We start from the raw sequence: 27719 nt of genomic DNA, 5'->3' as shown, positions 1-27719 counted from the left end.
TATGTACACAGTAACTGCACCAGCAGAATAGTGAGTGCAGCTCTGGAGTATAATACAGGATGCAACTCAGGATCAGTAATGTAATGTATGTACACAGTGACTGCACCAGCAGAATAGTGAGTGCAGCTCTGGAGTATAATACAGGATGTAACTCAGGATCAGGATTGTAATGTATGTACACAGTAACTGCACCAGCAGAATAGTGAGTGCAGCTCTGGGGTATAATACGGGATGTAACTCATGATCAGTAATGTAATGTATGTACACAGTGACTACACCAGCAGAATAGTGAGTGCAGCTCTGGAGTATAATACAGGATGTAACTCAGGATCAGGAATGTAATGTATGTACACAGTGACTGCACCAGCAGAATAGTGAGTGCAGCTCTGGAGTATAATACAGGATGCAACTCAGGATCAGTAATGTAATGTATGTACACAGTGACTGCACCAGCAGAATAGTGAGTGCAGCTCTGGAGTATAATACAGGATGTAACTCAGGATCAGTACAGGATCAGTAATGTAATGTATGTACACAGTGACTGCACCAGCAGAATAGTGAGTGCAGCTCTGGAGTATAATACAGGATGTAACTCAGGATCAGTAATGTAATGTATTGTACACAGAGACTGCACCAGCAGAATAGTGAGTGCAGCTCTGGAGTATAATACAGGAGGTAACGCAGGATCAGTAATGTAATATATGTACACAGTGACTGCACCAGCAGAATAGTGAGTGCAGCTCTGGAGTATAATACAGGATGTAACTCAGGATCAGTACAGGATCAGTAATGTAATGTATGTACACAGTGACTACACCAGCAGAATAGTGAGTGCAGCTCTGGAGTATAATACAGGATGTAACTCAGGATCAGTAATGTAATGTATGTACACAGTGACTGCACCAGCAGAATAGTGAGTGCAGCTCTGGAGTATAATACAGAGGGTAACTCAGGATCAGTAATGTATGTACACAGTGACTGCACCAGCAGAATATTGAGTGCAGCTCTGGGGTATAATACAGGATGGAACTCAGGATCAGTAATGTAATGTATGTACACAGTGACTGCACCAGCAGAATAGTGAGTGAAGCTCTGGAGTATAATACAGGAGGTAACGCAGGATCAGTAATGTAATATATGTACACAGTGACTGCACCAGCAGAATAGTGAGTGCAGCTCTGGGGTACAATACAGGATGGAACTCAGGATCAGTAATGTAATGTATGTACACAGTGGCTGCACCAGCAGAATAGTGAGTGCAGCTCTGGAGTATAATACAGGATGTAACTCAGGATCAGTAATGTAATGTATGTACACAGTGACTGCACCAGCAGAATAGTGAGTGCAGCTCTAGGGTATAATACAGGAGGTAACTCAAGATCAGTAATGTAATGTATGTACACAGTGACTGCACCAGCAGAATAGTGAGTGCAGCTCTAGGGTATAATACAGGAGGTAACTCAAGATCAGTAATGTAATGTATGTACACAGTGACTGCACCAGCAGAATTAGTGAGTGCAGCTCTGGAGTATAATACAGGATGTAACTCAGGATCAGTACAGGATCAGTAATGTAATGTATGTACACAGTGACTGCACCAGCAGAATAGTGAGTGCAGCTCTGGAGTATAATACAGGATGTAACTCAGGATCAGTAATGTAATGTATGTACACAGTGACTACACCAGCAGAATAGTGAGTGCAGCTCTGGAGTATAATACAGGATGCAACTCAGGATCAGTAATGTAATGTATGTACACAGTGACTGCACCAGCAGAATAGTGAGTGTCGCTCTGGAGTATAATACAGGAGGTAACGCAGGATCAGTAATGTAATGTATGTACACAGTGACTGCACCAGCAGAATAGTGAGTGCAGCTCTGGAGTATAATACAGAGGGTAACTCAGGATCAGTAATGTATGTACACAGTGACTGCACCAGCAGAATAGTGAGTGCAGCTCTGGAGTATAATACAGGATGTAACTCAGGATCAGTAAAGTAATGTATGTACACAGTGACTGCACCAGCAGAATAGTGAGTGCAGCTCTGGAGTATAATACAGGAGGTAACGCAGGATCAGTAATGTAATATATGTACACAGTGACTGCACCAGCAGAAGAGTGAGTGCAGCTCTGGAGTATAATACAGAAGGTAACTCAGGATCAGTAATGTATGTACACAGTGACTGCACCAGCAGAATATTGAGTGCAGCTCTGGGGTATAATACAGGATGGAACTCAGGATCAGTAATGTAATGTATGTACACAGTGACTGCACCAGCAGAATAGTGAGTGCAGCTCTGGAGTATAATACAGGATGTAACTCAGGATCAGTAATGTAATGTATGTACACAGTGACTGCACCAGCAGAATAGTGAGTGCAGCTCTGGAGTATAATACAGAGGGTAACTCAGGATCAGTAATGTATGTACACAGTGACTGCACCAGCAGAATAGTGAGTGCAGCTCTGGGGTATAATACAGGATGGAACTCAGGATCAGTAATGTAATGTATGTACACAGTGGCTACACCAGCAGAATACTGAGTGCAGCTCTGGAGTATAATACAGGATGTAACTCAGGATCAGTAATATAATGTATGTACACAATGACTGCACCAGCAGAATAGTGAGTGCAGCTCTGGAGTATAATACAGGACGTAACTCAGGATCAGTACAGGATCAGTAATGTAATGTATGTACACAGTGACTGCACCAGCAGAATAGTGAGTGCAGCTCTGGAGTATAATACAGGATGTAACTCAGGATCAGTAATGTAATGTATTGTACACAGTGACTGCACCAGCAGAATAGTGAGTGCAGCTCTGGAGTATACTGCAGGATGTAACTCAGGATCAGTAATGTAATGTAATGTACACAGTGACTGCACCAGCAGAATAGTGAGTGCAGCTCTGGAGTATAATACAGGATGTAACTCAGGATCAGTAATGTAATGTATTGTACACAGAGACTGCACCAGCAGAATAGTGAGTGCAGCTCTGGAGTATAATACAGGAGGTAACGCAGGATCAGTAATGTAATATATGTACACAGTGACTGCACCAGCAGAATAGTGAGTGCAGCTCTGGAGTATAATACAGGATGTAACTCAGGATCAGTACAGGATCAGTAATGTAATATATGTACACAGTGACTGCACCAGCAGAATAGTGAGTGAAGCTCTGGAGTATAATACAGGAGGTAACTCCGGATCAGTAATGTAATATATGTACACAGTGACTGCACCAGCAGAATAGTGAGTGCAGCTCTAGGGTATAATACAGGAGGTAACTCAAGATCAGTAATGTAATGTATGTACACAGTGACTGCACCAGCAGAATAGTGAGTGCAGCTCTGGAGTATAATACAGGATGTAACTCAGGATCAGTACAGGATCAGTAATGTAATGTATGTACACAGTGACTGCACCAGCAGAATAGTGAGGCAGCTCTGGAGTATAATACAGGATGTAACTCAGGATCAGTAATGTAATGTATATACACAGTGACTGCACCAGCAGAATAGTGAGTGCAGCTCTGGAGTATAATACAGGATGTAACTCAGGATCAGTAATGTAATGTATGTACACAGTGACTGCACCAGCAGAATAGTGAGTGCAGCTCTGGAGTATAATACAGGAGGTAACGCAGGATCAGTAATGTAATATATGTACACAGTGACTGCACCAGCAGAATAGTGAGTGCAGCTCTGGAGTATAATACAGAAGGTAACTCAGGATCAGTAATGTATGTACACAGTGACTGCACCAGCAGAATATTGAGTGCAGCTCTGGGGTATAATACAGGATGGAACTCAGGATCAGTAATGTAATGTATGTACACAGTGACTGCACCAGCAGAATAGTGAGTGCAGCTCTGGAGTATAATACAGGATATAACTCAGGATCAGTAATGTATGTACACAGTGACTGCACCAGCAGAATAGTGAGTGCAGCTCTGGGGTATAATACAGGATGGAACTCAGGATCAGTAATGTAATGTATGTACACAGTGACTGCACCAGCAGAATAGTGAGTGCAGCTCTGGAGTATAATACAGGATATAACTCAGGATCAGTAATGTAATGTATGTACACAGTTACTGTACCAGCAGAATAGTGAGTGCAGCTATGGAGTATAATACAGGATGTAACTCAGGATCAGTAATGTAATGTATGTACACAGTGACTGCACCAGCAGAATAGTGAGTGCAGCTCTGGGGTATAATACAGGATATAACTCAGGATCAGTAATGTAATGTATGTACACAGTGACTGCACCAGCAGAATAGTGAGTGCAGCTCTGGGGTATAATACAGGATGTAACTCAGGATCAGTAATGTAATGTATGTACACAGTGACTGCACCAGCAGAATAGTGAGTGCAGCTCTGGAGTATAATACAGGATGTAACTCAGGATCAGTAATGTAATGTATGTACACAGTGACTCCACCAGCAGAATAGTGAGTGCAGCTCTGGAGTATAATACAGGATGTAACTCAGGATCAGTAATGTAATGTATGTACGCAGTGACTGCACCAGCAGCATACTGGGTGCAGCTCTGATCAGCTGCTAGTCAGTGTGGTGATTACAGGTGTGGTGGCTGCAGATCCTGCTGTGAGCTCCTGATCTCTGAGAAACCAACACCTCTCCACCTGGGGACCTGCTCTCTCTCTCTTTCCCAGGGAGGGAGCGGGTTTCTGGGATGAGTGAGGGAGCCAAGCCCCAGGCTTCTGCTTCCCGAACCAGGCCGGCGGGGGGCAGAAGAAACCAGCAACCGGCCTGCACATCGGAGGACTCGGGGGTGAGACGCTCCACCAGGAGTCGCAGCAATGTGGCTCCTACTCCCCCTGGGATTGTGGAGACCCCTAGAAGCCGCAAGGCTTCCAGCATGGAGGAAAAGCCTGACAGCGGCGTGCATGTTGGCGCTCCTTCCGGAGGAAAGCTGAGTGCTCACGGAGGTGAGGCCGACCTCCCTGAGGGGGGGTGGGCGCTGCAGGGACCCCGGGAGTCTGTGTCCACCTATGCCTCCCGGGTCATGATCCACCTCCATCAGTATGAAGATGCCAGTAAGCTCATCAGGAGGCTCCGGGAGGAGCTGCGCTGCACAAGCGCAAAAGCTGCAGGGGCCTCCAAACCAAGGAAGGCCATGCTCCAAGCCGAGGTAAAAAGACTGACCAGCGAGATTCACCTGCTGGAAATAAGGAAAGCTGACATCAGGGAGCAGAGTGGTCCTTTCAAAGAAAAACTTATAAATGAAGACCACTTTAGAGAAATGGCTGATACCAGAGAGCAAAGGCAGATGGGGCTGCAGCCTGAGAGCCAGGTGGATGATGAGAGTGATGATGACCAGCAGGAAGCCCCACCTGGCAGCCTGCAAAGTCACCCGCAGGCCACGTGCAGCGAGCTCCCTGCAGGACAGGCGACAGTGACACCCGGTCGCAGTTCTGCCGGCTCTGGGGAGGACAGTGACAGCAGCGTTCAGGGAGGGGCGCTAATGGCGGAGATTAAGCTCCTGGAGTCCCCAGTGTGCCTCCAAAACTTCCATCTTGGTGACGATCTACCAGAAGAGGCACCTGGGGGCCACAAAAAGGCAAAGAAGACCAAGCCAAAGCTGCAGGAAGCGGTAAGATACGTATATGCCCCCTCCCTGTACCCCCTGAGTCGGCGGCAGGCTCAGCTCGCTGTATAAGCCCCGTTGCCCAGCCCAGCCCGGGTTCTGCTGTGGATCCGGTGCAAAGGCGCGGGGAGATTACAGAGCGCGGTAGTGAGGCGCAGAGCTCCGTCTCTGCTTTTAGTAGTGGGGACGTAGCAGGAGGTGCATCAGCCGAGAGGCTGGACAGTGAGGGCGGCCCGGCGGCGGACGTTCCATCAGGCCACGATGCTGTGGTGCGCTCCTCAGTGGGAGGGGGGAGCAGCCCGGTGTCGGGGGCAGCTCCGGTAGCCTCGGCGCCTCTGAATGCTGTTGCCGCTGATCACTTAGTTGAGAAGCGGCGGCAGTGTGAGGGGGCAGTTGGGGCTGAGCGTTCCGGTCCTCCCACGAAAGTGCTATTTTGTGTTGACGACGCTGGTCCGGAAGATCCTGATGCTAAAGATCAGCGGCGCCTAACTGCAGCTAGAGATCAGCGGCACATTATACCAAATGCCAAACAACGGAAATTACCGACCGATGATGTGGAGGGCACACATAAGACCGGGGGTGAGGTCGCCTCCAGTTCTATGGAGGTGACTGAGCCCCTTGTGCCTGATGCGGAGGTCAAAAGGTCATCCACCATTGTTACTGGTCCAGCAGGAATGAATGTGGTGGTGGGGGTGAATGAGGCTAATTCATTGTCTAGTGGTGTGGTTGCTGGTTTGGTGGAGGGTGGATGGAGGTGGGTAATGGTGATACTGTTGGGGCTGATGTGGTCACTGGTCCGGTTGCCCCCCCGGGGGTGGCAACACCTGTCCAGAGTTATGCCAGTGTCACCTCCGGGGCAAATAGGGCATCCTCCTCGTTTCCGGGCTTTGGAGACGGCATGTTGCAACGGCGCCTTCTGGAGGCTCTAAAGAAGGGGGAGAGATCACTAATGGTAGAGGGTCGAGAGGTTGATCTATCCTTCTGGATAGAGAGGCATGGCCTCGGGGCCTTCCGAGAGCAAAAGGGGGGGGGGATACAGTGTGGTCCCTCCCAACAGCCGGGCCAGGCAGTGTGCGTAGGAATGTGGCCCGTCTTCGGTGGAGGGGCAGTGATGCATGTCCGCCAAGGTCTAAAGTTGTGGAGCTCCTGCTGAGGATGGGCTTCAAGGCGATTGACATCTACGCCTTGATACATCCCTATTCCACGCCTGAGTTTGATGTCAGCTTTGTTCAGCCGGAGGGGCTTGAGCTCTTCTGGGCGAATTATGAATTGGCAAAAAATGAGCCCGGCTGGCGAGACTTTGCCGTTCAGGCAGTGTCTCGCCAAAACCAGATCAAGAAAGTGACCGTGATGACTCGTAACGAGTCGCTTTCTTGCTATGACATCATGACGTGGCTTGGTCGGTATGGAGAAGTAAAGGAGATGCCAAAGAAAAACCGCGACGAGTTTGGTATCTGGTCAGGGGCCTGGACGTTTATGGTAAAACTTAAGCGTTCAGGTGGTACGGTTGCCCACATTCCATCGTCTGCCTTCCTGGGTAGGGATCGTATCCTGGTCTTCTACCAGGGGCAACCGAAGCTCTGGCACAGGTGCGGCGACCCCACACACTTCAGTGCAAACTGCACCGTGCAGAAATGCGCGTTGTGTGGGGGTGTCGGTCATCTTGCTGCCTCTTGTGTGGAGATTAGGTGCCACCTGTGTGGTGAGTTAGGTCACCCATTCAGCCGTTGTCCTCGCTCCTTCGCTAATGCAGTCGAGACCCCGGTGGGAGTAAGCCGTGAGGCCGATTCTGCTAGGGAGGGGACTAGCAGGGGTGGGGGAGCTGAGGGGCCAGGGAAGAAAAGCAATAAAAAGACGCCTGCCCAGCTGAGGCGTCTAGACAAGCGCAGACAGGAGAGGGAGCGGGGCGAGCCCCAGACTACCGGGGCAGCCCCTGTCCTGGATGCCAGTCTTGCTGCTGAGGCCCCGAGGGATGATGAGTTGGATGAGGAGGTCAGGAGGATCCACAGGGAGGAAACCGCCTCTGCCTCAGAATCCTCCCATTATGAAAGTATGGATGAGGATAATAAGCGGTGGCTAGAGCACAAGCGTAAGCTCGGCACCAAAAAGAAGAGAAAGAAGGGAGATAAAACATCTTCTCCCGCTCTGACCAAGGTACCTAAGGAAGGTAAAACCGACTCCCCTCTGGTTGGTCTTTCTAACCGGTTCCAAGCCCTTGATAACATCTCTTCCTCTGAGGAGGAGGCTGAGGGTGAGGTTCCGGCTTCAGCGGAGCTTACAGGGGGCGCCGAGTCTCCTTCTCCTGGGGATGCAAGGTCCTTGGGGGGAGGGACTGGCCCAGAGTCCGGAGACTAGGACGAAAAAAGAAGGAAAAATGTGGGAATGGACACCTCTGTGTCATTAAAGAGGGGGAAGGATTCATCCTCTGAGGCAGAGGATAAGGGGAGTGGGAAGAAGAAAGCCATCTAACTCAATCACCAATGATGGCGGTACCCACTCCGTTGACGCTGGCGTCCATTAATGTCGCCAGCATTAAGTCAAATATGGCTAGATTTGCGGCCTTTGATTTTCTCAGCCGGGTTGAAGCTGACACTTTCTTTTTGCAAGAGACCAGGCTGCCAAATATGGCAGAGGTGTTTATAGCTAAGAGGGAGTGGAGATCGGGCCTTCCTATTGGTCTCTTGCGGCTGAGCCGTATAGCGGAGTGGCGGTCCCTTTTACCGCACCGGTAGAATGCCGACGGGTTATTGAGTTAGAAATGGGGAGGTGCCTGATATTAGATGTCCTCATGAAGGGACAGGAGCTTCGGCTCATTAACATTTATGGTCCCCAATCTAAGTGGGACCGGAAGTGTCTCTTTACGAGGATCAAGCCCTACCTTTTTACGAGTCGGCAGGTCGTCTTTGGAGGGGACTTCAACACTGTCACGAGGCCCCGGGATAGAGGAGGTTCCAGAGACAAGCTGACTTATGATAGCGTCGCCCTTAATAGTATAGCTAGTGAGGCTCGCCTGGTGGATGTCCACATCCGGCACACCCCAGGCCACGAGGGGTTCACCTATCATAGAGGTAACTGTAGGTCCAGGATAGACAGGTTTTATTTAAAGGAGGAAGCCGTCTCTTCAGCAGTATCTGTTGTTGAGGTGGAGTTCTCCGATCACTGTATGATTTTGTTTTCCCTGAATGTTACAGAGACCCCCCCGGATGGGAAGAGGCTTTTGGAGGCTCAATTCTTCTCTCTTGGAAGAAGCGGAGATAAGACAGTCCTTTGAGGATTTTCTTCAGAGCCAGGTACCCTTACTGGATCTTTGTAGTAGTAAGTCAGAGTGGTGGGAGATGTTTAAGAAAAGGGTGGCGAGATTCTTCCGCCAGCTCTCGAGCCTCAGGAGCCTGGACAGGTATCGCCTGTATCAGGGCCTGAGGAGGAAACTCGAGCATCTTGTCTCAACTGGAGGTAGCCGCGAGAAGATCTCCAGAGTGAAATCTTTGCTAATGAGGTGTCAGTATGATAGACACGCATCTTTGGTTTTTGAGAGGGATTACGGGAAGTACCGCTCGCCCGACCCTTACAGAAACAGCAAGATGTCAGTGAATAGTAAAGTTATTAAAGGACTGGTTGACACTGCGGGGTCCCTGAAAAGATCCAGATCAGGGATCTTGGAGGTCGTCAGATCCCTCTACTCGCACCTCTTGGGGAAGAGGGATCTGGATTGGGATGAGATGTCGGCTTTTCTGGCTGAAGCCGTCCCCGAACAAGGGGTAGACCCCTTTCTTGGCGTTTTGACAGAGATGATCAGGGAAGAGGAAGTTAAGTTGGCGATTGAAGGGCTTGCCCTAAAGAAATCTCCAGGTCCGGATGGCTTAACATCTGAATTCTATAAGACCTTTAAGGACGCCTAGGTTCCCCTCTTGACTGAGGTATTCAATGAGTGTCTTTCCTCGGGCACTCTGCCAAAGTCAATGAGGAGGTCTGCCCTGATCATCTTGTCAAAGGGTAAGGACCCATCTTGCATTGAGAATTGGCATCCCATAGCGCTTCTCAATGCAGACAGGAAGGTTTTGGCAAAGGTGCTGTTTAATCGGCTGGTGAAACTTGCACCCCAGCTCCTTTCGGGGGCCCAGCATTGCTCTGTTCCGGGCCGCAGTACAATTAGTGCTGTACTCTGTGTCCGAGAGGCGGTGGAGCAGGGTAGGGCTGGCCACTGGAAGGGGTACATGCTGTCATTGGACCAGGCAAAAGCGTTTGATCAGGTTAATCATGAGTACCTCTGGTCTGTCCTTCTGAGGTATGGCCTGCCGGGGGGGTTTGTTGATTGGCTTAAGACCTTGTACGCTGGGGCAGAGAGTTTCCCGCTTGTGAATGGTTGGATTGGCAGCTTTTTTGAGGTTGGGTGTGGTGTTCTCCAGGGTTGTCCCTTGAGCCCGCTACTGAACGTGTTTGCGATTGACCAACTTCTTAGGAGGGTGGAGCGTGGACCGTTGGCTGGGATCGGGATGGACCGAGCAGCACCGGAAGCCACTCTGAGAGTGGTGGCGTATGCCGATGACGTCACCGTTTTTGTTTCCTCTGATGGGGAGACAGAATGGCTGATGTCAGAGGTAAATCGCTACTCGGAGGCATCCGGGTCTAAGATCAACCGGGATAAGTGTGAGAGTCTCTGGCTGGGAGGAGGAGATCCTGTTTTTGATCTCCCGGACACCCTTCCAGAACCCAAAGTCTCTGCAAAAGTTCTTGGCATCGAATTTGGCCAGGGGGATTACCCCAAACAAAATTGGGACAGCAGGCTAGAGATCGCCACTCAGAAGGTGAACCAATGGAAGGGTTGGTCCTTGACCCTAAGGGAAAGGGTAAACCTGATCAAAACTTACCTGCTCCCTTTGCTGATCTATCTGGGCAGTGTGTGCATCTTGCCAGAGCATCTCTGGACTCGGGTCTACAGTTTGTTCTTTCAACTGTTATGGGGGAATAGACTGAACCTGGTCAAGAGGGAGGTTACTTACCGTACGAGGAGACTAGGAGGGTTGGGTATGGTCAACCCTGTGGTATTCCTTGTGAATACCTTCATTAAGATCAATATTGCAAACCTCTGGAAAGAGAGGGCTCCTCCGTGGGTATTCTCCTGTAAGGGATGGTTTCAGCCTTTCTTCCAGGAATGGGAGACAGGAGGGCAAGTGAAGGATCTCCGCACACCGCATGGACATCTCCCGGCTTACGCTACCGTGGTTCTGAAGGTAATTCGCCGGTGGGGTCTGGGAATGTGGGAGGTCAGGACTCTGTCAAGGAAGCTCATTGACAAAAGGGTTCTGTTGACCCATTTTCAGACGCCTCTGGCGCTCAGAGATTGCCCAAGTCGGGATCTTGGGGTGGGTCTGCATCTTTTGAATTCTATCAGGATCCCCTCGAAGGTTTGGGACTTGGCTTGGTGCTGCTTCCATGGGAAACTGTGTGTGAGGGACAATCTGAAGTGTAGGAGCTCTGAGGACAGGAACTGTCCTCGGGAGCATTGTGGTACCATGCTTGAAAGCATGGACCACTTCCTGCTTCATTGTCCCTTTAACACAGAGGTGTACAACAGGGTGGGCGCCTCCATTGGCTGGCCCCGGCTGGCCGGTCTCTCTTATGCGGAATGGGCCTATGGAGCATTGGGGGACCTGGGTGGTCGGGACCGCTGCACCTTATTTCTAGTTAGCGCAGTGGTTAGGTATCACACGTGGAACGCACGGTGCTTAGTATCGACGCAGCGGAAAATCCTCCCAGTGGACGATGTGTTTAGGACCATACTCGGTGACCTGGTGAAGGTGCGTTCTCTGGAGTATGAGAGACTGGGTACACGGAGGGCCGCTCTCCTCTGGAGGGGCTTTTCTTTTAGTGTGCCCTAGTCTGGTCATCTCCTCTCCTGGTGGTGGGCTGCTGCTGACACCATAGATTTTTGTTTTATTGATCAGTAGACAGTGATGTAGGGCTGCAGGCGCCGAACTTGGTCTTTGTCAGTTGTGGTTATTGTATTGTTTGTTTCTGTATATATTGTATATATGGGTTTGGGTGTAGGTGTTAGGTTGGGTGGAGGGAAAAGGGGGGAGGTGGGTTCATCTTGTGGGACACTGGTTATTTGGGTGAAAAACTGGCACTGCCTGATCTGTCCTATGGACGTTGGACATGGACTGAGGCATGAGACGCAGGACCAGCTCTCAGGTCAGTGCCGGGGAGGGACTGGTGGGCTCGAGTGTGGGGGGTTTTGTTTTGTCTTGTATATATTTGTATAGTTCGTATTTATTTTATTTAAAAAAAAAAAAGAAAAAAAGAATGTATATATTAGTTTGTATATAATTTGTCGGTTATTGTTTATTATATTGTTATTATTTGTTTGGTAACCGGACCAGATGTCATGGTGTAGATAGTTATTATTGAGTATATATGTATAATATGTGTGTGAGGAGAGAGGGAGCGGCTGGAACAGCAGAATAGTGAGTGCAGCTCTGGAGGATAATACAGGATGTAACCCAGGATCAGTAATGTAATATATGTACACAGTGACTGCACCAGCAGAATAGTGAGTGCAGCTCTGGAGTATAATACAGGATGTAACTCAGGATCAGTAATGTATGTACACAGTGACTGCACCAGCAGAATAGTGAGTGCAGCTCTGGAGGATAATACAGGATGTAACCCAGGATCAGTAATGTAATGTACGTACACAGTAACTGCACCAGCAGAATAGTGAGTGCAGCTCTGGGGTATAATACAGGAGGTAACTCAGGATCAGTAATGTAATGTATGTACACAGTGACTGCACCAGCAGAATAGTGAGTGCAGCTCTGGAGTATAATACAGGATGTAACTCAGGATCAGTAATGTATGTACACAGTGACTGCACCAGCAGAATAGTGAGTGCAGCTCTGGAGGATAATACAGGATGTAACCCAGGATCAGTAATGTAATGTACGTACACAGTAACTGCACCAGCAGAATAGTGAGTGCAGCTCTGGGGTATAATACAGGAGGTAACTCAGGATAAGTAATGTAATGTATGTACACAGTGACTGCACCAGCAGAATAGTGAGTGCAGCTCTGGAGTATAATACAGGATGTAACTCAGGATCAGTAATGTAATGTATGTACACAGTGACTGCACCAGCAGAATAGTGAGTGCAGCTCTGGAGTATATTACAGAATGTAACACAGGATCAGTAATTTAATGTATGTACACAGTGACTGCACCAGCAGAATAGTGAGTGCAGCTCTGGAGTATATTACAGAATGTAACACAGGATCAGTAATTTAATGTATGTACAGTGTGATATATCTGAAAGAGTAATGAGTTCAGCTGTGAAGTGTTACACCGTAATATGTTAAAAGATTAGAGTTATTACAGGGCAGATGACGTCAGCTCCTTTACCACATTTTTCAGGACTCTGCTAGGTTCTACCTATAAAATGTAGAAAGCAGTCGAAGAGGAAGTATTCTTAATTATAACTGGAACCAGAGAAGGAAACCATTAAGGAAGCAGCAAGAAACTACTTGACATTAAAGACTTGGAATAAAAAATTGAATATTAAAATCTCTTTGTTTCCTTTGTTAGAACGACCGACATGGGACCCTGTAAACTTATAATAAAACTATGGCCAAAATACAAACAGGAAATAGGAGTAACAGCAAACGCCACAGGAAACCAGAACCTGAAGACGTCTGGAGACAAACGTTACTGCCTGGCAACCTGGGCCATACAAACCGAGCCACTGGTCCGATAAGGAAGGAAAATCTTGCCAAAGAGAAGCCCACCACCAGCCAAGCGCTCAGCGTCCCCCCGAGAGGAAGGAGCAAAATAACAGATCGCAGAACTGGTGGGGAAAACACAAAGTCCGAGATTGTGTAAAAGCTGCCAAAAGATTAGTATCCAGCAGAAGCCACAGAACAGAACTCATCCTCCCTATGGAGGAAGGATGGACCGTGTGAACCATTCTAGAGGGACAAGATAACAACCAAAACAAGATCAAAAAAGAACTGAAAGGAAAAGGCCAAATAAGAAATATTTTCAATTGTGGACGTTAAAAATACCTGCACATTATAAGAAAAAAAAAACTATTGCTCCATGTCATCTTTGCCCTCCGTCTAGTGCCAGTAAATATGAATCATTAAGAAGTGTAAAATTAATAGCAATAGAACCAATAACCTCTCCCTGGAAGATACCAGCATTTTCTGCTTTGTGTTGGTCACCACTGCGGCCAGTGATTGGCTGCAGAGGTGCCTCAGTCCAGATGAAGCAGGAAGTTCAGGCATGGGAGCGGTAAGGCGAGTTTTACTTTATTATTTTTTTACAATTATAAAAAGTTTTTAAAAAACAAAACAAAAAAAACTTCAAGTGGTTAACGTGATCATCAGTGGAACCTGTGGCCACCCACAAGTTTATCCTGTTGTGTCCATTGAGGGTGGAAAATGTACAAGCTGATTATTTAATCCCCTAAAGACCAGGATAACTTTTCATTTTTGTATTTTCATTTTTCACTTACTTGGAATTTCAATGACTTCCACCCCGTATTTACCTTGTGGGTTAAATAATTTTATGCTTTCATACATCCAACTTTTACGGATGTGGCGATTCCAAATATACTTAGATTTTATTTTTTACTTTTCTTTACCTTTTAACTTGATTATCTGTACTATATACTATTTTATACTTCAGTGTTGCAGCAAATATTTTGCAGATATAGCCAAAATAACGATCTCCTATGTGGACAGCGGTTGGACGTCATAGGTGTACCAAGATGGCAGCGATGGGGTACACGTCAAAGGGCCCTCAGTTGCCATGATCAAATATCAGCACCCTGTAATTGCGTCAAGGGAGCCTGCCACAAATTCGCAACCATTTAAATGCGGCTCGAGAGATTGACAGCAGCATCTAAATAGTTAACGGCAGTAATGGAAGTTAGTTCTGATCCAGTTAGAGTTTGGTGTTGGCTCAATCCCAGAGCTGGCACCATACAAAAGGTTCCTATCTATGACGAAAATATATGTCACAGGTTGTTAAAGGTTTCCCCATCACTCAAAGTGATGACATATACCATAACTTTGATGTTGGTTTGACTTCTGAGACGCTCACCAATCCCTGAGATTGAAGGGGCTGCAGCCTTCTTTTTTTCCCAGCCATCCACTATGCAAATGATTGCAGCACGTCCCCGTGCAAGTGAACGGTGCTGTGCTTCAGCTCCTTGTAATGCCGGTGTGCGGTGGATGCTCTGAATTGAACACTAAACTGGCATTACACCCAGAATTAGTGGGGGTTCAGGCATTAAGGCCTCACATGATGGTATATCATTGCAGTATGGCCACAGGATGGCAATATAATGGCGGATACTCACACTCCAGTCCACGGTACTGCGGATTTGTGTTTCCGAGTCGATGTGCACCACGCTGGATGACGATGACGATGTGAGATGCTGGGCTCCAGATTTGGCAATAGCTTTTCTGCAAAACATAAAGACGAATCTGAGATTGTGTAAGAGATACAAAACGACCGGCTCACGTGGTCCGTAGAGTCTAAAGACCAGACAGGAGATCCTCACTGGGCAAAAGTGGCCATGAGGCCAACGATCAAGTGAGTTATCTCGATGGCAGATTTACAAGATGCCTGGTGACTACAAACAAACATGGCTGACCAATTAAAAAGCTTCATATATTTATTAGATACTCTGACCATGAGCGATCGGAAATATACAGGTGATTGATCAGATGTATCCAACATAACAGATTTCTGGAAGCCTCAAGTTTGGTCCTGAGGACCTCTGGGCTGAAGTACTAGGGGCCCCCGTTCTCAGCTAGTTGTAAAGATGGGGCCACACATCATGACGACTTACCACAACAACAATGGCCGCTACTCATGCCGCACGACCAAAGACTGCACTGTGGCAATGCGACATCGCGCTGTAATGGCAGTGAATGCAGTCTTGTTGCAAGCAGCAACATGGGACCACCTTCACTTTTATGACGCCGCGATGCAGCACCCCCATAGGGTCGTCTTTGGCCATGTAATGGGGGTCGTGGCCAAGAAAGCAGTTTAGCTCCAGCCACAATGCAAGATATGGTGGCAATATTTTACTGAAAACCCCTTTCCAAGGTCATTGCCATCAATGTAAGGACAAGCCATTGCTTTCTGATCAGTCAGAGGTCCGGCCATCGATCCCAACTGGTTTAGCATTGCTGCCCCTCACTGTTTTACCCTGCACAGCGGCACTTGAATGTGGCCATTCTGCACTTCCTTCAGCGGGGTCTGTGCAAGGCAAAAACAATGTTGCATCCCCCTCATTATCAGGATCAGACCCCAATAAGAGAAAAAAAGTGTGAACCCAAGCAATATAAACGTAACTTTACAACAATATTGAGATAACTCTTACAACAAAGCCAATCTAATTGTCGCCATGTAAAGAGACATCTGCTATATACTACAATATTTATTTTCTTGCGAGCCACTAGGCCTCAAAAAAATGGTGTTCCCCATAGCAACCAATCAGCACTCAGCTTTCATTTTTAAAACTGCTCTGGTAAAATGGAAGCTGAACTGTGATTGGTTGCTATGTGAAATATCACTTGAGCTCAGGTTGGTTGCTAAGGGGATATGACTTGTGTTTGTTATGGCCTGATTCTCGTCTGCCTGACTTCATAGACATCCTTCATTTTTAGGCCCAATTTATTGTAACTGTCAAAAAAAAAAAAAAGAGAAAATATCTTTGTTACCTCCAGCAACCAATCACAGCGTAGTTTTAAATTTTACCAGAGCAGTTTAAAAAATTAAAGCGGAGCTCCGATTGGTTGCTATAGACAGTTTTTTTTAGTCTAGGTAGTTGATAAATGTGACCATAAATTTGGGAAGACACATCTGAGATGAGAATCAGGCCACGCAAGGGGCAATAAAAAAGCACAGGTGGTATTGCCAACAGCAACCAATCAGAGATGAGCTTTCATTTTTAAAACTGCACTGGAAACATGAACACTGCTCTGTGATTGGTTGCTATGGGCAGCCAGAAGAAACTCACCATTTTGATGGACTAGGCCCAATTAATTGTGGGCACCTTCACTGTTAAGATGAGATTTATACAATACCTTCTAAGACGGGACACCTTGGTATCTTGTACAGAGCGCGGGTGTCAGGGCAGAACATTCCTGCTTCTGTACGAGATATTACACAGGTGCCCATTAATGCTGCCAGCACAGAGCACTTTCTAAAGCCAAAATAAACAAAGCACCAATCCCTCCCTTGAGTGATACATGGCAGGGGGAAAACATGCTCAAATATCACTTTCTAAAGATAGGACTGGGCCAAACAAAGCTAAAGGTTGAGCGGAGAAAAGGCTCTGCCAAACCCCAATATGAATGCTCTGTATACACAAATATGGGGCACTCCCCGAGCGGGAACCCAGAGGTGAACACATCGTACTTCCTTTAAAGGGGTTGTATCACCTCTCACACAACCGGCGCCTTATATAACGATGATCATCCAGTACACTAAATCGGCCATTTCTAAGTAGTCAGGAGCCAATGTGACCAGTACAGGGGCCGATATGGCTTTCACGTTAGTGGACGGGCAGTTAGTGGTCCTCACTAGCGTCCAACCTTGTAACTAGTGGGTACAATGGCTCTGACTAAATGGCCCCCTGAAATACCACCAATCAGGACGTTCACACACATCCAAATCCCAACTCGTAGGACATTTAAATCCCAACCACATTTTGAACAGGAAAGTACTAACAACCCTTTAATGAAAATTTTGGCAAGTAAGGGTACCAGAAAATCAGCCTGACTCTTAAAAGCGGACCGGTTTCTAGGTCAAAAAAGGTCCTTTTTATTCTTATTTTGTTCCCGCTGCTCCCAAATATTCTGGTTTTTGCTTTTTTAAAATCTGCCGTACGAGTCCGGAGATATGGGCCTTTTTATTTTCTGCAATCACGCCCTTTTGTATAATGACACAGTATAATCTCTATTACTGGCCAGAAAACCCATAACAGACTACAGGCTGCTGTTTATGGTGGCCTGTAATCTGGACAGGACGCCATAAACAGCTACTGCTGACTGTTTCTACATTCTAGCAATTACCTAGTATAGTCGTAGAGGTCCATTAAGTTATTCCAAAATTGGCAAGTTATCATTTGTCCACAGGGCAGCCGCTGGGACCCCCCTTGATTTCAATAATGGGGCTCTGAAACGGTAGTAACCTCCCAATAATTTCTCCAGCGATAGCAATGGATATATACAGGACTGCATATGAGCAAAGTGATTTCTTCATGCACTTTATGGCAAAGCTTTTTTAGAATGGGGTATCAGTCGCACATGCGCAGCTCTGCTCCATTCACTATCTATAGGACTGAAGATTGCCGAATGCAGTACAGAGCTCACCTATCCCATAGACAATGAATAGGAGTATGGTGCGCATGCGCAGCTCTGCTCCATTCACTGTCTATAGGACTGAAGATTGCCGAATGCAGTACAGAGCTCACCTATCCCAATAGAGTCTATGGCATAGACAATGAATGAGAGTATGGTGCGCATGAGCAGCTCTGCTCCATTCACTGTCTATAGGACTGAAGATTGCCGAGTGCAGTACAGAGCTCACCTATCCAATAGACAATGAATAGGAGTATGGCACGCATGCGCAGCTCAGCTCCATTCACTGTCTATAGGACTGAAGTATGCTGAGTGCAGTACAGAGCTCACCTATCCCATAGACAATGAATGAGAGTATGGTGAGCATGCGCAGCTCTGCTTCATTCACTGTCTATAGGACTGAAGATTGCTGAGTAAAGTACAGAGATCACCCATCTTTGATAGTCCTACAGAAAATGAATGCAACTACAGCGCACATTCCTCTTTTATAACAGAGCCCCATTCTCTGGGATCAATTGGGGTCCCAGCTGTTGGACCCCCAACGAGCAGCAAGTTATTACCTCCCCTGTTGGTAGGTGCCAAGTTAGGAATAACCCTTTAATAAGGGGTTCACCCTTTATAATATAATGGTAGGTGTCGTAATAATCATGTTTAATGGTGGTATATCATTTAAAAACAATGCAGACACGCTAACCCCCCTTTACTAGTCCCCTGCGTACAGTTTTCGTTGGTCAGTGGTAGAGTTGGTGCAGAGTGGTGGGTCACATATCTCCATGCTTTCTTGGTCACTTCCTTCCTCTGATGTCTCCTCCATCTCCTCTTCGTCAGAGTTTATCTCTTTGGTCTCTGCCCCTTTTTTCATTTGGATAAGGCTTGCAAGTAACATAGAAGGCCCCAAGAGCTGACGATCTATGCAGTGTAACTTCCCTCCACGTCTCTTCTGAACAGCAAACCTCGGACTTAAGCCCGGTGTGGTCGTACTCGACCTTCTACGTCCGTCCTTTCTTCCCCCATGTGACGGAGTGGCCGTACCAAGGGGGAGAGCTGGCGGTTGAGTCACAGAGCAACGTCTCTGCATAGAGAGGGTGGTGGACGCCAAACCAGCGCTGGATCTGCGGCGGGCTTTGCCAGTGGTTATGACAACGCTGCTCTTCCGCAAAGCCGGGGGGCAAAAAGTTTCCGAAGGAGGAGGAGCAGGTTTCTTCTTGAAGTGCCTTTTAAAAAAGGTTTCCATACTGTTCCCGTCGTGGAGGGGGTATGGTACGGAGTGGTCAGCGGAGGAGGGGGCTGTTAACGTACAAACCGCCATGTTAGAATTCAGAAAATGCTAAGCTGTAACTTATACAGAGGAGCGTAAAACCCTAAGCACAGAAACTACAGACGCACTATATAAAGACCCCATGAAATCAGGATTACATGAATGAATGATCTGTAAACTATCCAGCACTGGACGGCCGCGACACTAAATCTAGAACCCAAAGAGCTATTCCAGAAGATCCTGATAAGCTGCAACCATGGATGCATCATCACCATTCAATGACCTACAGCACTACTTGTACTGTTTATCCACAGCCTCCTGGCTTATGTCATAAAGCAGTCCCTTGTCTGCCAGGCACCTATGGCATTGCTCAGAATAAGCTTCTTGCAATGGCTATAGTCCCTAACACTTACAGCTCTTCATTACTCTGTCAGCACTAAAGGTGCTGGGACTTCCGTTCTTTCACTTAACAGTATACATTGCTCCTGCTTTTATCTAATGGCTTTCAATAGGAGTAAAAGCCGATTGTTCCTGATCACTGTCGCATGTAAAAAAAGACGGCGATCAGCTGATGAAGGAGCAAAATGGTCACATCTTTACGCAGAACGAAAATCATCGTCAGCAGCATATCTTCCGGTGTAAATGTGCTGCTAAAAATATTGGCGGCCAAACAAATATTAACAATTGCCATTGGCCGTTGTACCTCGAAAAAGGACCTGCATTGTAATCAAAGGGGGGTAGGGAGCTGGCCTAAGTGTCATGAAAGGGCACGAAGGGTTAACCCTTCGTCGCAGCTCATGCTTCCGAGTGTCAGCCCAGGCTTCATGGGCCTTTGATGTAGGTGATACGTGGCCTCAGGAGATGCGTTTATGTATATATTAATGAGGATCTTTCATATGGTAATTCAGTGTCAGACCCCCCAGCGGTGCCTGCGCAGGAAGGGAGGAGGAGAGGGCAACCAGCGCCGCACACTGTGCCACCAACGGGGACGGCTCACCCACATTACATGCTGACATCGTCACTATCGAACGTTTCGCTGCAAAAATCTGCAACTATAAAAGTCTTCAGAGCTGCTGTTCTCTTACAGTGCTGTCCAAATTAAAACTTTAGGGGGCGCAGCAGTACAGATGCACTGTGCACTTATATCATGTGCAGGGTCTCCTGAGCAGGGTCAGTGGGTCGGGGGACCCCAGTCAGGTGTTCAGATCTATGATGGGACCCATTACCTCCCCTATGATGTTTTACTGGAGCATCTTTTGTCACTTTTCCTCTTGTAAATGTGCTTTTATGTTTCCAGGAAGAATAATAGAGGAACAAAAAAGAAAAGATTATCTGGAATTTTTAGCAAATTTGATAGGGGGAAGGGGGGGGGGGATACAAGAATTAGCTAAAACCGGGGCATGTCAGGAGAGCGGAGGTCATGAAGGAATCCAGGTGAAGTGGCACCGCGTGCAAAGATCTTCACACCTCTCTCATAAAACGCCCAATTATCCGACCCCCTCGCGTCTATGTGGCACGCACTACGGGTTGGATCTCTTTTGCAAGCAGAACAGCTGGAAAGGAGAAGGTTTAGTGGCCAAATCCGACATGCTGGCAGAGGAGGGGGGAGATTAGCTTCAGCTCCCCAGACATCAGGCGAAAGATGAGCATACACAATGTACAGAGTCGCCATAGACGAGCGGTGACCTTCCCTAACCCATGACTGCCAAAAAGTAGCCACGGAGCAATCGACTGGAGCATAATCCTGCCTCCTGTTTGCAGGGACGTTCTCTGCCTTTTTTCCTAAGGCCATTTTGGATTGCAGCCCAGAAACGTCCAAAAAGGACACAGGTTAAAGGTCATCTCCTTGCAAAAGAATGAGCAGGAAACCACTTGGAACGAGCATTTCCTGTGCACGATCTCCTCGACCGGCCCGAATTAAAGCTCCACATCTGCGCGCCGGTTTTAATCACCCTCCATTATTCGCCGACCGTTAAGTCAAAAGCTGGAATCTCCCATTAATCTGGTGTCATGTCCGTGCGGGAAAACTTCTGGTTACATATACGGTGTCAGCTATCGGGCCGGGGATACAATGTCACTTATTGCATTACACTGAGGAGGAAAAGTAACCGGACGCTGGGCGACCGCAATAAATAAAAAAACGAGTTTGTGTTGGGGGAAGAGGAGAGGGGTTAACCTGGAAGCGGCAAAGAAAAGCATAACCCCGGCTATTTATAGGGAGCAGATCTCAGATACACGGACGGTTATTAATAGTGCAGAGCCCGAGATGACACGGCACAGAGCGAAACGTCACCGCGCACACAGGGCTGACGGACGGCCCTACTGCCCGAGCCGAAACACAAAGCATAGGGGCCCGGCTATATACAGGCAATATACGCACGCCGCTGCTCCGTCTGATGGGAGACGCCTGCAGGGCTGATTCATAAGGGAGAATCCTAAGAAGATAATAGAAGATTAATTGAGCTACTAATTAAAATTGGCGTCCGTTCAGCCTGAAAATGCAATCATGGATTATTAAGGGACTGATAGATACGGCTGGTGATGAGCAGTACGCACGAATAGCGTTATATATACGGGCGCACAAACATTTACATGCTGGAAGCTCAGTTTACAAAGGTTGGGGGTGCACACGGGTCCCAAGTGTCAGCATTTGCAATTTCTGAATGAGAAGTGTCAGTGTTGCCTTGTTCTCAGACCCCATAATGGTGATTGTTAATTCATCGAAGACCCCAGTTAGCCATGCATTGCTCACAGATCCCAGTGGTCAGTGTGGTCAAGTTTGTTGACCGCTGTGTAGTAAGGGACGCCGGCTGCAGAGAGCGAGAGTCGGGAGGGACGCCGGCTGCAGAGAACGAGAGATGGGGGGGGACGCCGGCTGCAGAGAACGAGAGACGGGGGGGACGCCGGCAGCAGAGAACGAGAGACGGGAGGGACGCCGGCAGCAGAGAACGAGAGACGGGGGGGGGGGGGGCGCCGGCAGCAGAGAACGAGAGACGGGGGGGCGCCGGCAGCAGAGAACGAGAGACGGGGGGGGGGGCGCCGGCAGCAGAGAACGAGAGACGGGGGGGACGCCGGCTGCAGAGAACGAGAGACGGGGGGGACGCCGGCTGCAGAGAACGAGAGACGGGGGGGACGCCGGCTGCAGAGAACGAGAGACGGGGGGGACGCCGGCAGCAGAGAACGAGAGCCGGGAGGGACGCCGGCAGCAGAGAACGAGAGACGGGGGGGGGGCGCCGGCAGCAGAGAACGAGATACGGGGGGGGGGGCGCCGGCAGCAGAGAACGAGAGACGGGGGGGGGGACGCCGGCTGCAGAGAACGAGAGCCGGGAGGGACGCCGGCTGCAGAGAACGAGAGCCGGGAGGGACGCCGGCAGCAGAGAGCGAGAGCCGGGAGGGACGCCGGCTGCAGAGAACGAGAGCCGGGAGGGACGCCGGCAGCAGAGAACGAGAGACGGGGGGGGGGGGCGCCGGCTGCAGAGAACTAGAGACGGGGGGGGCGCCGGCTGCAGAGAACGAGAGACGGGGGGGGGCGCCGGCTGCAGAGAGCGAGAGCCGGGAGGGACGCCGGCTGCAGAGAGCGAGAGCCGGGAGGGACGCCGGCTGCAGAGAGCGAGAGCCGGGAGGGACGCCGGCTGCAGAGAGCGAGAGCCGGGAGGGACACCGGCTGCAGAGAACGAGAGACGGGGGGACACCGGCTGCACAGAACGAGAGCCGGGGGGCACCGGCTACAGAGAACGAGAGCCGGGGGGGGGCGCAGGCTGCAGAGAACAAGAGCCGGGGGGGGGGGGCAGTTGCAGAGCCCGGTAGTCGGCGGGGTGGTCTGCAGAGCCCGGTACTAAGTGAGGTGGTCTGCAGAGCCCGGTAGTCAGTGGGGTGGTCTGCAGAGCCCGGTACTAAGTGAGGTGGTCTGCACAGCCCGGTAGTCAGCGGGGTGGTCTGCACAGCCCGGTAGTCAGCGGGGTGGTCTGCACAGCCCGGTAGTCAGCGGGGTGGTCTGCACAGCCCGGTAGTCAGCGGGGTGGTCTGCACAGCCCGGTAGTCAGCGAGGTGGACTGCACAGCCCGGTAGTCAGCGGGGTGGTCTGCACAGCCCGGTAGTCAGCGGGGTGGTCTGCACAGCCCGGTAGTCAGCGGGGTGGTCTGCACAGCCCGGTAGTCAGCGGGGTGGACTGCAGAGCCCGGTAGTCAGCGGGGTGGACTGCAGAGCCCGGTAGTCAGCGGGGTGGACTGCAGAGCCTGGTAGTCAGCGGGGTGGACTGCAGAGCCCGGTAGTCAGCGGGGTGGTCTGCAGAGCCCGGTACTAAGTGAGGTGGTCTGCAGAGCCCGGTAGTCAGCGGGGTGGTCTGCAGAGCCCGGTACTAAGCGAGGTGGTCTGCAGAGCCCGGTAGTCAGCGGGGTGGTCTGCAGAGTCCGGTACTAAGTGGGGTGGTCTGCAGAGCCCGATAGTCAGCGGGGTGGTCTGCAGAGTCCAGTAGTCAGTGAGGTGGTCTGCAGAGTCCAGTAGTCAGCGGGGTGGTCTGCAGAGTCCAGTAGTCAGTGAGGTGGTCTGCAGAGTCCAGTAGTCAGTGAGGTAGTCTGCAGAGTCCGGTAGTCAGTGAGGTGGTCTGCAGAGTCCGGTAGTCAGTGAGGTAGTCTGCAGAGCCTGGTAGTCAGTGAGGTGGTCTGCAGAGCCTGGTAGTCAGTGAGGTGGTCTGCAGAGCCTGGTAGTTAGTGAGGTGGTCTGCAGAGCCTGGTAGTCAGTGAGGTGGTCTGCAGAGCCTGGTAGTCAGTGAGGTGGTCTGCAGAGCCTGGTAGTCAGTGAGGTGGTCTGCAGAGACCGGTAGCCAGTGAGGTGGTCTGCAGAGTCCGGTAGCCAGTGAGGTGGTCTGCAGAGTCCGGTAGCCAGTGAGGTGGTCTGCAGAGTCTGGTAGTCAGTGAGGTGGTCTGCAGAGTCTGGTAGTCAGTGAGGTGGTCTGCAGAGCCTGGTAGTCAGTGAGGTGGTCTGCAGAGCCTGGTAGTCAGTGAGGTGGTCTGCAGAGACCGGTAGCCAGTGAGGTGGTCTGCAGAGTCCGGTAGTCAGTGAGGTGGTCTGCAGAGTCTGGTAGTCAGTGAGGTGGTCTGCAGAGTCCAGTAGTCAGTGAGGTGGTCTGCAGAGTCCGGTAGTCAGTGAGGTGGTCTGCAGAGTCCGGTAGTCAGTGAGGTGGTCTACAGAGTCTGGTAGTCAGTGAGGTGGTCTGCAGAGTCTGGTAGTCAGTGAGGTGGTCTACAGAGTCTGGTAGTCAGTGAGGTGGTCTGCAGAGCCTGGTAGTCAGTGAGGTGGTCTGCAGAGCCTGGTAGTCAGTGAGGTGGTCTGCAGAGACCGGTAGCCAGTGAGGTGGTCTGCAGAGTCCAGTAGTCAGTGAGGTGGTCTGCAGAGTCCGGTAGTCAGTGAGGTGGTCTGCAGAGTCCGGTAGTCAGTGAGGTGGTCTACAGAGTCTGGTAGTCAGTGAGGTGGTCTGCAGAGTCTGGTAGTCAGTGAGGTGGTCTACAGAGTCTGGTAGTCAGTGAGGTGGTCTGCAGAGCCTGGTAGTCAGTGAGGTGGTCTGCAGAGCCTGGTAGTCAGTGAGGTGGTCTGCAGAGACCGGTAGCCAGTGAGGTGGTCTGCAGAGTCTGGTAGTCAGTGAGGTGGTCTGCAGAGTCTGGTAGTCAGTGAGGTGGTCTGCAGAGTCTGGTAGTCAGTGAGGTGGTCTGCAGAGTCTGGTAGTCAGTGAGGTGGTCTGCAGAGTCTGGTAGTCAGTGAGGTGGTCTGCAGAGTCCGGTAGCCAGTGAGGTGGTCTGCAGAGTCCGGTAGCCAGTGAGGTGGTCTGCAGAGTCTGGTAGTCAGTGAGGTGGTCTGCAGAGTCTGGTAGTCAGTGAGGTGGTCTGCAGAGTCTGGTAGTCAGTGAGGTGGTCTGCAGAGTCTGGTAGTCAGTGAGGTGGTCTGCAGAGTCCGGTAGTCAGTGAGGTGGTCTGCAGAGTCCGGTAGTCAGTGAGGTGGTCTGCAGAGTCCGGTAGTCAGTGAGGTGGTCTGCAGAGTCCGGTAGTCAGTGAGGTGGTCTGCAGAGTCTGGTAGTCAGTGAGGTGGTCTGCAGAGTCTGGTAGTCAGTGAGGTGGTCTGCAGAGTCTGGTAGTCAGTGATGAGGTTTCCATAGCACATTGATAAGCGATGCAGTTTGCTATCCCCCTACCCATCCAGTAGTCAGTGTTCCAATGCTCGCAGACCCCGGTCACCGATGTAGCACAGTTATTCTATCCCCATATAGCATTGTATAGTTTTGCAGACCCCAATATTGAGCATTGTATAGTTTTGCAGACCCCAATATTGAGCATTGTATAGTTTTGCAGACCCCAATATTGAGCACTGTACTACTTTCACGTTTCCTAGCAGTCAGAATTGCCATATTTGCAGCCTTTAGCAGTCAGCGCTGCACATGTTGCCGCCCGTCCCCCACTGTAGTCGGTGTTGCACAGTTTTGGGACCTCAAATGCCATCTGAGTCATAACAAAAAGAAAAAACAGAAAGAAGAATTCACCAAACTATGGTGAAAATGTGAATAAGAAACAACTTTTTTTTTTTTTTTTGGAACTCCCCAAATTTATATCCCCGTCACTAATCACTAAAGAGCAATGTACATACATGGTCACATACTACACAAGGCATATACAAAAGATAAAGCCTCGGCTCGGTCCATTACTGTGACGGACATCGCGCGTCTCGCCGCACTTAGGTCATGCTCACAAGTGACGCTGAGGAGCTCCGGCAGGAAGATTTGTATAAATGGAAAGCGCTGAAGTCATCGGTGGGAATCGGCGCTACAAGATAAAAGTCATGCAAATTCATGCAAAGCAGCGGAGAGAAGGGTATAAATGGTATATATGGTATACAGCAGCCGTCCATCATCAGTGGGGAAGTCCCGGCCGGACATAGAATTAAATGTATACGTTTCAGCCTTCGCAGATCTGACCACAGGGTTTTCTTGGTTTTGGTTCACTGGACCCCAAAAGTCGACCACTGCTAATATAAGGTTCCAACCAAATGGTGACGATTCTGGTGGGACCAGACGACTACTTAATGCCTATGGCCTAGTCTAAACTCTCCTCAGGTTGGAGAAACAACGATTGGACATCTTGAATTTCGACATGACCAATCCCTTGTTTTCCCAAGAAATGATCTTTGATGAATAGAACTTTTCCTGCTCCCCATTATCTGTAGGGAATCAGGACAGGTCGGCTGTTGGTCCTACCAGAGTTCGATCGAAAGCGATCTAAGGCGTATGGCCAATTTTTGGAACAGGTTTTCAAAAACGCTGCTTTTCTTTCTACGGGTGTCACCGCCAAACTGTGCTCTGGTTACTGCGGTGACTTTTTTTTTTTGGTGCAGATGTGTGTGTAAATGATATCTGTCTATCTACACACACACCATATATATTCTATACATACACACACACACAGACAGACAGTAAACACACTTTACATACATACACACACAGCACACACATAAAATATCCACATTATATATCCATACATATACACACACACAGTAAACACACTTTACATACATACACAGCACACACATAAAATATCCACATTATATATCCATACATATACACACACACAGTAAACACACTTTACATACGTAAACAAATGCATATATATACACACACATAAAATATACACACATTATGCATCCATACATATGTATACACACAGTAAACATATTTTACATACAAACACAAAATATACACATATATGAAGAAGAGAATGGTGAGGAGAACAATCAATGGGCCAGGACTTCTGGCATAGATATAAATGCATTCATTATTCATGATGGCTTCAATGAGATATAAGACATACTGTCAACTAATTCATTTTGTTGTTTGTTATAATCTGTTATACCAATTAAATATGTGAATAGAGTTGTTATAGACCCAGTCTGCGTACGGCCACTCTGACCTCTCTATGTACCAGATTACATGTAGGTTATGTATTCATGTTTTGAAAAATCAAATAAAAATGATGTTGGAAAAAAAAAAAAAAAAAAATTATATATATATATATATATATATATATATATATATATATATATATATATATATATATATATATATATATATATATATACATGCACATATAAAATATGCACTTCTATATAGTTACACACATTACACATACATCCATACATATACATGGCACCTATATATACACACAGTAAACACATTTTACATACATAAATGCATATATACACGCACATATAAAATATACACACATTATGCATCCATGCATATACACAGTACATACATATGTATACACACAGTAAACACATTTTACATACAAACATACACAAAACATACCCATATAAAATATGCACTTCTATATAGATACACACATTATATATCCACACATTTACATGGCACCTACATATACACACACAGTAAACACATTTTACATACATACACAAATGGATGTACAGTATATGCAAA

The 27719-nt window shown here is 48.5% G+C and overlaps 2 protein-coding genes across 2 annotated transcripts in view; one reads left to right on the top strand and one right to left on the bottom strand.

The window, feature by feature from the left end:
- DGKZ (diacylglycerol kinase zeta) overlaps positions 1-27719 on the bottom strand; it is a 115659-nt gene that overhangs the window by 87372 nt on the left and 568 nt on the right. The window contains exons 2-3 of the mRNA XM_073658862.1: positions 18705-19272; positions 14970-15075 (exon numbers count right to left, since the gene is read on the bottom strand). Of these exons, the coding sequence (XP_073514963.1) occupies positions 14970-15075; positions 18705-19219 (621 nt within the window). The 5' untranslated portion in view covers positions 19220-19272. The remainder of the gene's footprint in view (positions 1-14969; positions 15076-18704; positions 19273-27719) is intronic.
- LOC141174476 (uncharacterized) lies at positions 5032-13826 on the top strand. The gene is made up of 2 exons (XM_073659409.1): positions 5032-5619; positions 13193-13826. Exons 1-2 carry the CDS (start codon positions 5032-5034, stop codon positions 13214-13216), a joined length of 612 nt encoding a protein of 203 aa, XP_073515510.1. The 3' UTR covers positions 13217-13826.

Source organism: Phyllobates terribilis, unplaced genomic scaffold, assembly GCF_046119375.1.
Source record: "Phyllobates terribilis strain yellow unplaced genomic scaffold, ASM4611937v1 Scaffold_13__5_contigs__length_258822181, whole genome shotgun sequence".
NCBI classification, from domain to species: Eukaryota; Metazoa; Chordata; class Amphibia; order Anura; family Dendrobatidae; genus Phyllobates; species Phyllobates terribilis.
Note: the sequence above shows the minus strand (reverse complement) of the source record. Positions and strands in the feature narration are given on the sequence as shown.

Coding starts and splice junctions, on each gene's coding strand:
- LOC141174476 (XM_073659409.1), top strand. CDS start 5,032: ATGATCCACCTCCATCAGTATGAAGATGCCAGTAAGCTCATCAGGAGG. Junction 5,620..13,192: donor AGCCAAAGCTGCAGGAAGCG/GTAAGATACGTA, acceptor TTCCTTTGTTAG/AACGACCGACATGGGACCCT.